Genomic DNA, 10513 nt, shown 5'->3' on the forward strand with positions numbered 1-10513 from the left:
TTGCAGGAACTTGATTGTGACTTTATGAGTTTCAAGTGCAGATCATTTTCCACTTACACTCCATTTTGCATTTAATACATCCTTACACACAGACACACACACATGTTTCCATTTTTATGGTAACATTCCGTAGACGTAATGGTTTTTCTACTGTCCAAACTGTATTTTCTATCCCCTTAACCTAACCCTACACACAACTTTCTGCATTTTTAGATTTTCAAAAGACTTAATTATATGTGATGTATAAGCTTGTTTCCTCATAGGGACCAAAAAATGTCCCCACAAGGTCAAAATTTACTGGTTATGTGGAGGAGTATGATGATGGCAGAATTTTCAGATGAACAAATTATCTGTGAAAGATGTGATTTTCTCCTGTTACATGCTTGATATTTTTGGGGATGTTTTGTAATATTTAAGTGAGACACAACTGGCACTGGGGCAAACCATAAAAGGAAATTACCAGGAAACAGGCAATCACGTTCAGTACAAGCTCAATTTATTTTGAGAGGTGCAGATTAACAATCATTAAAGAGAATAATTTATAAGATAAATTATGGGAAAAGGGAGAAAATTGATTGATGCCAAAAAAAAATTAAAATAATCAAAAGCAAAACAACCCCGATAACTGAACCCCAACCCAACTATCAAACAGAAAATGTAGAAATAAAACTGCAAACTTCAGCGTATCCAACGCCCAACATAAACTATCCTAATTAATAACAAAAGTACATAAGTGGGCTCTCACTCCTAACCTAGAATTAACAAGAAAAGAACAATTTAAATACAAAAACTTACCAATCTCCTTTTCCCGAAATTACTCTAACAGGTCTCGCGTGACAAAAGCCACATTGGTCTATGTTAGCTGATCTCAGTGTTAACTTCGCACCGCATGCCAAACCAGTAAAGCACTAATCATTCAACAACAGGTGTTTCCAAGTTCTAGCGAACAATGACAGGTTTGGTGAACCTAACCACAGAGCTTGAAAGCCTCAACAAACTAACGAGTAAATAACAAGTCAACTGAACAATTCAAAAGAACTAATAAACTTAACACAATACATACAACTCAAATAAACAGAGAAAAATAAACACGGCTGGCAAAAATGGACAGTCACCCGCTGTCTGGAAAGTAGGATGGCTAACAACAGCACACAAAGCCCAGCCTCCTTTTAAATGGGTAGGTCCATCCTGATTGGTCAGCTGGTGAACTGAACAGCCAATAGACAAAACCTACGAATTTAGAGCAAAAACAGCAAGAGAGGAAAAGGGGGGAAAAAACAGGGAGCAAACAAAAATACAAAACATACGGGGAACGTAACATTTCCCAAAGTTAATATACAGCCTATTAAGATAATGCTGTATTGACAGTAAAATAACACCAAACTACATATTCCATGCTTTTGTTTTCTTCGTTGTAAGACGGCAGAGATTGACGCAACCGGAAACTGTATCCATGTAATTATGCATAATTAATTGTTATTATAATAGTAAGTACATGTAATGTGTAACAAGGACACCTCAAAATAAAGTGTTACCGAACGCTTTATGAGTTGATTGTTTCCACCTGTTACTGGTTTGTTTGTCAAGGTTTGCCTATATAAGCTCTGTTTTTCATCTTAATTATTGTGAAGTCTCGACTACGTTAACACTTTGTTTTCTAAGTTCTAGTATCCTGGTTTCCTGGACTCTGGTGGACTATTGTGAATAAAAGGCTGCATCTGGACCACTTAAGTTTCAAACCAGTGATTCATAACTGAAGACTTCGCCATCTTAGATCCAGCAGCTGCTTTAGAGATAAAGCCATCATGGACCTGGTTGACTGAGTTATGGATCCAGCAACCTGTCTCATTCGGCTCCATCAAGGAAACTGTACCCTCGAGGACCACACCAGAGACTTTTTAGATATTGCATATCTTACAGACTTCCCAGATTTCACCCTCATTGATTTCTATTGTCATGGACTCAGTGATTATTTCAAAGACACTCTAATCTGCAATGGACCTCGGAGGTCACTCAAGAAATTTTTGGACTATGCATTGCTGTTGAGTGGTTCCCCCTTTATGGTGGCCAAGGAGCTTGATCGACTATGGACTCCAGCATGCCCTACACTGAGGGTCGTGAGCCCAGTGTTGGTAGCGTCTTCCACTAAAGTCTTAGAGGAGGCTAATGTGTGTCTTTCAGGAGTGTTGACCCTGGGAGAGCTTTATAAGGCCCTGCAACGCATAGAGTCTGGGGGGCACCAGGTGTGGATAGCCTCCCTGTTGACTTCTATAAGGCTTTTTGGTTGGAGTTCAGAGGGGATATGCTAGAGGTACTCAATGGCAGCTTGTCAGAAGGCAGGTTGCCTTTGAGTTTCTGGGGAGCGGTAATCACTCTCATTCTAAAAAAAAAGGACCTTACTGATTGTAACAAAGTTCGTAGATCGGGAAGAAGGAGGTGGGAACCGGCAAACATTTAAACATAACACTTTAATAAATAAATAAACACAAAACGAAAGTAAAAGCGGCAGCCCCTCACGGACGACTGCCGCATAAAACATAACAACATAAGGCCTGGTCCTCGTCCAAAGTTTTGTCTAATAGATTGGCTGGGATGTTGGAGTAGGTCATCCATCCGGACCAGACATATTGTGTCCCGGTAGATCTATTTCTGATAAAGTTTCCTTAATTCAAGATATTTTTCATGTGTCTAAATTGCTAAATTTAGGTTGTGAGTTGTTATCTTTGACTCAAGAGAAGGCTTTTGATCGAGTTGAGCATTCTTATTTGTGGAATACTTTAGAAGCTTTTGGTTTCTGCAAGAAATTTGTAGATATGATCAGAGTACTCTATTGTGATGTTGAGAGTGCACTGAAAATAAATAGTGGCTTATGCGCTCCTTTTGGGCCTGTTTACACCTGATCACTTCATGCTTTTTTCCTGATCGGATAGCTATCATAAATAGAATGAGACAGCAGTTTACAGTCGGGGATTTGTTGTGTTGTGCCACATCCAGTGTAGACAGCATCACTGATTATAATGGGTTCTACTGTATTTTGTTGCGCCGCTTGCGTCCGGTGTAGACACGGTGTAATGTGGTAGTGCGGCCAGGACGAAACAACTAATTTAGCATCTTTTTACTAACATCCCGAGCCTCCATTACTAATAATTCCAAAGCGTAATTTTAGATCTAAAAACGGAGGATTGAGCCGTATGCCGTTATTGAAGAGAGAGCTGAAGAGAACACATGTGAATGTGAATTATTCGCGTATGGCCGACTTTCCCGAAACAATTTTATTGATAAAGTCGCTTAGTTAAATATCTTTGTGTGTGTAAGAGAGAGAGAGAGAACCCGCTGTCCAACAGTTTGATGCCAAGCATCCCCAAATATAATCCCTTCAGGCCCGGTTTTACAGGGGTGATAGAGAAAGCAAACGCTAAAGGACCCTCAGATTAAGCTGTATCCAGTGCGTATTTGTGTTTGCGCTCCGGAGAGCGTAAATAGTTTCTATTTACAGAGGGTTTTTTTTACGGCATTAAACAATAAAGCCAATCTTTCTTTAACGCCAGAGTTTTTGTCCAGTGTTCAGTTCTACAAGCTCAAAAACCCTCTTATTATAACGATGTAAATAAAACATTAATTGTGCAGTATAGAGAGATTCATTATAACACAACTTTGTGAGATCACGATCAACTAAGTGGCAGCTTTTTAGGGAGCGCTGTTTGCGGGCTTGTATGTAATGTATGTAATCCATTCAGTATTTGAATAAAACTTTTGTTTTTCTCCTGCAAAATCCTCTTGTAGGAGGTATAATTCCCTTCCTAAATATTAAAATCAGCTATATATATATATATATATATATATATATATTTACATGCATAAAGACCCACCTATGCTGTCTGAGAAAACCAAACAAGTATAAATCTAAAATATTTTTTAAATGATTGGCCTTTAAATTTCTACTGTACTGAAGCCAAAGCAAATTTAACCTCTTCAGCACTGCAGTCATCAAATTTATTGTAAAAAAAAATCAACAAGTTGTGGAGCAGTAAACTAGAAATATATGGTGCAATTTGAAAACTTAGATCCTCAGCTTTCTTGTCCATACCATCACTTTTGGATTTGTGTTACATAAAATAACATAATAAGGTCTGAAGATAAGGCAAACGATATAAAGACATTAATTTTTTCCCCCTTTTAACTGCCACCTAGTGGAATGAAAATAAACTTTCCATAGGAAGATGGACCAAATAGATCTTAAATAACAGACTTTCAAATAAAAACCCAGGAAAAAAAATAATATCAAAATTAGATATTTTTTAAATTTGTGTTTATCATAAAATTATTTTTAAAAGAAATACAATAACATATTAATTATTTCAACTGTGTGTTAAAATGTATGGTGTTTTCTGTGAAATGAGACAATTTTTATCAATTTACTCCAATGTATGTGAGTAGGGCGCTCTTTTAAAGTCAGGTATGCCAAAATCACTAAAAATCCAAAATATGCCGCAGCGCTGAAGAGGTTAAGAAAATATTATCTGGAAATATGTATTTCATACACATTTTTTTGTTTTACCCACTTGCATAAAACATTAAATTCAGATGTCTCTGTGAAGCACTTTTCACAATGAATATAATTCCAAAGCAACATGTTGAAATTACATATAGAACTGTAATAATGCGGTCGACAGACCTGGGCTGGAACAACCTGGAAGTCATGCAGTAGAGTACTTGAAAAATAATCTGTCAACCAAATAAGCTGTGGTGGTGGAGGAGAGACCCCCTCATATGACTGTAAAGTGCTTTGGGTGTACAGCAATACCAGAGGTGTACAAAGTACTAAATTCCATTACTTGAGTGAAAATACAGATACTGCTGGTCAAATATTACTCCATTACAAGTAAAAGTTGTAAAGACAGATTTTTACTTAAGTAAAAGTACAGAAGTACTTGCTTTTAAAAGTACTTAAGTACCAAAAGTAAATTTCCTTTTTTATGTCAATGCACTGTTTTATTGTTGTATGTAATACTTGCAATACTTTTGAAGCAACATCGAATGCATTACACCTACTGAATACACTGACTAGCTTGTAGTATCTTTGGAAATAAAGAGCATATAGTATGTTAAAAACCTATGGGGGAAAAAACAAAACAAAACCAAATGATTTAACACCCCTACCCAGCCCCACAAAAGCAGAACGGTGTAGTCATCTCACACAATTCTGACAGTGTGTGCACACATATATGTGTTGCCATTCTTGCACATTTGAACAGAGCGAACAGTGAAATCCTGTAAATACAGAGTGATAAGGAAGAAACAAAATCAAACCTGCTTTAAAACCCAGCAACACAACTGTAGCTGTATAACTTTACAACAGCAGCACTGCTTTAACAAAAAAAGCAAAACAGCAAGACTTATTTGACATCAAAACACATAAAAAAAAAAATGCTGTCCAATCGCTCTCGCTGTACTTTGATGTCACACACAGAATGGTCTGTGCAGTGCTGCTTCAGTCAAACACCTTTTGTGTTTTATTAGGAGACGCACAACAGTTCTTCTGTGGCTTTATAGGTAATATTTTCACGTACACAATTTAGCAAAATCAGACAATATCAAGTGCTGATGCCAGTTCCTTAATATAGATGTTAAAAAGAGTTGGGCTGAGGCTGCAGCCTTGACGGACTCCTTTGGTCTGACTGAAATAATCAGTCCGTCTGTCGTTGATCTTGACTCAACATATGTCTTTCCTACTGGTGGTTGGTTCAACCAACCATTTGTGAAACACTGAGCTAGAGTGTCTGAGTGTACATGTGTGGATAGACTTTTTTAGTTATCCTTCATGACTTTCTTTAACTGAGAGAATGACCTGAATTTATGATAGTTAAATACTGTATGTAAAATAAGAAAAATGATTTTTGTAAATGTTATGGATTTACCCAATTCTAATAGTTCCCGTGCAGTTGACATGGGTGATGTTGTGTAACCCATGTTTGTAGTGGTAGATTCTGTATGATCTGTACACACTTTTGGGTGTTTTATGTTTCCAGACTCAATGCTATCTGTTTTGTTAGTGGCAAGTTATTAAAGACAAAGCTAAACAACAACAACAGATAATTACAGGTCCATAGCTTTTGTCAGTATTCTGTCAAGTTTTAGAAAAGATTTTGCTGGATAGGATAAAAGAGTTAATTCTGCAGATAACAGGCTTGGTTTTAAAGCTAAACATGGCATGCCGTGACCTGTGTACATATGCATTACAGGAAATGATAAACACGTATATAACTCTTCAGTACTTATGTGTTTTGTTGACTTAAATTATGTATGCAAATGACATTGCCTTCAGTCCACTAGTGCTGGTCTCCAACAACTTCCATGTGTTCTGTGTATGGCTTTGAACATAGTATTATATGAAATGCTAGTAAGAGTGTTATGATCTGTAGAACTAAAGAGGATAAATGTCTAAACTTTCTGGCTTTAAATTATCTGATAAGAATCTTACTGTGTGTGTGAAAGAAAAATATCTTGGACATTATTACTGAGCACATGACAGAAGAAGAAGACACTGAAAGGCAATGGGGCATGATGTATATTACAGGCTAACATACTGTACTTTTATGTAAGTTTAGTGCATGTTCAGATGAAGTGAATATGTCTGTTTAAAGCATGTTGCACACTATATACTGCACATTTGTGGTTAAATTATGGAATAGAAAACTTACAGAGATGTAGCTTACAATGATGCAACAAGAATTTTATTAAAGAGACCTAGATGGCATAGTGCAAGTGAAATGTTTGTGGTTGCAGGAGTCAATACAGTTTTACAAAATCTTATATGTAAATTTATGTGCAGGCTCAGTGCTTCAGAATATAAAATTATTGTGGACTTATCGAATATAAGGGTCAGTAGCCTACTACATGCATACTACCACAGTAATACTAGTATCACACTGGTACCCATTGTACTTTGTAACACATTTATTTATGTAGGTAAGTATGGGGTTGAATTTTGTTTATTTTATGTATTGGAGTTCTCCAGGAGCAGGGTTGGAGATCCCTGCCATGCAATATCTAGAGCAGGATTGTCCAAACGATCCTGGAGGGCCACTGTCCTGCAGATTTCAGCTCCAACTTGCCTCAGCACACCTGCCTGGAAGTTTCTAGCATGCCTAATAAAACCCTGATTAACTGGTCCAGGTGTGTTTAATTGGGGTTGGAGCTGAACCCTGCAGAACAGGGGCAAACCTCCTCCAGGAACAGGACTGGACATCTAGATCTAGAGAGTGGAATATCAAAGAGACTTAACTTGTTCCAGTAAACAATCACCATGAAAACTCACACCACTCGTATTTTCTTCATACATTTTCAAAACTAGTTTGTACTGCAATTCTCTAACAAAAGAGTAATAAAACAAGAATGAATAAATAAAATTTTTTATTCATAAAACTTTTATGAAGAAACTAAGTGATGGTCACCAGTTTTCATTTTAGGCAACCAGATATTTCCTGTGCTCTGAGAATGGAAGTGAGTTTTGCTCTTCTATCAGCGTGCTTTTAGCATTACTCAAGATTTTCATTGAGGTTAGCAGTCATGTCTACCACAGAAACCAGGGTCCAAAGTCACATGCGAGCAGAGTTTCCTGCATAGGTACTGGAGTTTCTGAACCGGCATGCATCTAGTCACTTGCTCAAGCACAAGCAAACCAGCTACACAGGTAAGAGTGTTATTCTTTTCTTGGGATCTTAGCATTTGTTCAAAAGCAATTCAACAAGTTGTACACTCTAAAAAATGCTGGGTTAAAAAGGGACAAACCCAGCTATTGGGTTGTTTTGACCCAGCGGTTGGGTTCAAAACAACCCAATAGCTGGGTTTGTCCCTTGAAGTGAATATGTCTGTTTAAAGCATGTTGCACACTATATACTGCACATTTGTGGTTAAATTATGGAATAGAAAACTTACAGAGATGTAGCTTACAATGATGCAACAAGAATTGTATTAAAGAGACCTAGATGGCATAGTGCAAGTGAAATGTTTGTGGTTGCAGGAGTCAATACAGTTTTACAAAATCTTATATGTAAATTTATGTGCAGGCTCAGTGCTTCAGAATATAAAATTATTGTGGACTTATCGAATATAAGGGTCAGTAGCCTACTATATGCATACTACCACAGTAATACTAGTATCACACTGGTACCCATTGTACTTTGTAACACATTTATTTATGTATGTAGGTAAGTATGGGGTTGAATTTTGTTTATTTTATGTATTGGAGTTCTCCAGGAGCAGGGTTGGAGATCCCTGCCATGCAATATCTAGAGTAGGATTGTCCAAACGATCCTGGAGGGCCACTGTCCTGCAGATTTCAGCTCCAACTTGCCTCAGCACACCTGCCTGGAAGTTTCTAGCATGCCTAATAAAACCCTGATTAACTGGTCCAGGTGTGTTTAATTGGGGTTGGAGCTGAACTCTGCAGAACAGGGGCAAACCTCCTCCAGGAACAGGACTGGACATCTAGATCTAGAGAGTGGAATATCAAAGAGACTTAACTTGTTCCAGTAAACAATCACCATGAAAACTCACACCACTCGTATTTTCTTCATACATTTTCAAAACTAGTTTGTACTGCAATTCTCTAACAAAAGAGTAATAAAACAAGAATGAATAAATAAAATTTTTTATTCATAAAACTTTTATGAAGAAACTAAGTGATGGTCACCAGTTTTCATTTTAGGCAACCAGATATTTCCTGTGCTCTGAGAATGGAAGTGAGTTTTGCTCTTCTATCAGCGTGCTTTTAGCATTACTCAAGATTTTCATTGAGGTTAGCAGTCATGTCTACCACAGAAACCAGGGTCCAAAGTCACATGCGAGCAGAGTTTCCTGCATAGGTACTGGAGTTTCTGAACCGGCATGCATCTAGTCACTTGCTCAAGCACAAGCAAACCAGCTACACAGGTAAGAGTGTTATTCTTTTCTTGGGATCTTAGCATTTGTTCAAAAGCAATTCAACAAGTTGTAGAAATACTTACAGTAGATCAAGCAATTCAACAAGTTGTAGAAATACTTACAGTAGATCAAGTAAGAACCTGTCATAATACAGACCATTTTTAAACCTTTTTCTCACATGCCTTATTAGGACCACTGAATATCACTGTGCCAAGATTTTGAGCGTCACAATGATGCAGGAAGACAATTTAACCACCAATGTGTCCTGTCAGATTCATGATGGCATATTGTCACCATTCTTGCACATTGGCTACATTATCATCTGTTGCATTGGTCTGCTCTGTAACACTGTCACGCTCTACATATTTTTACTTCGGCGACACACAGACATTTCCATGACCGTGTACATGCAGCACCTTGCCCTAGCGGACACCCTCCTGGTCATGTGCTTGCCCCTGCGAGTTTACTACCACAACAAAAACGGTCCCTTCTACTTGTTCAAGGTGGTGGGCATCTTCTTCTACATCAACATGTATTCCAGCATCCTGTTTCTCAGCCTCATCAGTCTGGATCGCTACTTGAAAATCATCAAGCCCGTTTGGGTCCGTCGAATACAAAAGACAAAGTGGAGCCACATGGCAAGCTACATCGTCTGGGTGATCCTCATCTCAGGAGTGATTCCCTTTTTTACAAGCAACAGTCAAAAACATCCGTGTGACAAGGTTTGCTTCCACTTCCACAGCAAGGGACCTGTCGGTGGGACCATTAACCTGACTACAGTGGTGCTCTTCCTTGTTATTTATGTAGCCTTTCTTAGTTTTTATGTGAAGATCACTAAGAAACTCAAGACTATGTCCATGGGTAATGGTGACCCTAAGGCACAGAGTCGCAAAAAAAGGAAGATTTTCTTAGTACCGGCCATTTTTACTTTGTGTTTCTTGCCCTACCATGCGATACGAATAACGTACGTTCTGGCTCAGATGAATGTGATCGGAGATCTTCAAATCCAACAATTGTTGCACATCTTAAATGAGAGTGCCTTGCTATTGTCTGCTCTAAATAGCTGCCTTGACCCAATTATCTATTACTTCTTATCCAGTGCATATTGGAAAACAATACTGTGTGCCATTCAGGGCAAGTTTAACAACATGCATGCTTTAAACAGAAGGAGAATCAGCATAAACCACTCACTCACTGAAATTTAGCATTAATGGGATAGTTTCAGCTTTAGCTTCAAGTTTTAATGTTAAGCATTAAAGCATGAACTGCAACAGTGTCAAAACAATGCATAGTTTGTGTAATATGATAAATAGTCTGAGCTGTTACTGTCACGTTTATGGTCGGTTTTTGTTTTGTTTTCCCTGTGTTCCTGCCTCCTGTTTCTTTATGCCCGTATTTGGTCCTTCCGATTCCTGTCCACGGTCAGTTCCATTTGTTCCAGGTGTTCCTAGTTTTTAGTTATCCTCCTCACCTGTCTGTCCCTCGTTATCTGCCCTATTTGAGTGATAGCCCATGCTGTTCTCCCTTGTCTGGAATTGTTCATGTCAACCATTGCTACATGTATTTTCCTGTTTCCTTGGATATCATT

At 38.0% G+C, this 10513-nt stretch overlaps 1 protein-coding gene across 1 annotated transcript; it reads left to right on the top strand.

The window, feature by feature from the left end:
* Positions 1-1103: 1103 nt before the first annotated feature.
* LOC107587287 (probable G-protein coupled receptor 34) lies at positions 1104-10130 on the top strand. The gene is made up of 2 exons (XM_016275003.1): positions 1104-1129; positions 9116-10130. Exons 1-2 carry the CDS (start codon positions 1104-1106, stop codon positions 10128-10130), a joined length of 1041 nt encoding a protein of 346 aa, XP_016130489.1.
* Positions 10131-10513: the final 383 nt, after the last annotated feature.

Source organism: Sinocyclocheilus grahami, unplaced genomic scaffold (assembly GCF_001515645.1).
Source record: "Sinocyclocheilus grahami isolate Dianchi unplaced genomic scaffold, SAMN03320097.WGS_v1.1 scaffold91.1, whole genome shotgun sequence".
NCBI lineage: Eukaryota > Metazoa > Chordata > Actinopteri > Cypriniformes > Cyprinidae > Sinocyclocheilus > Sinocyclocheilus grahami.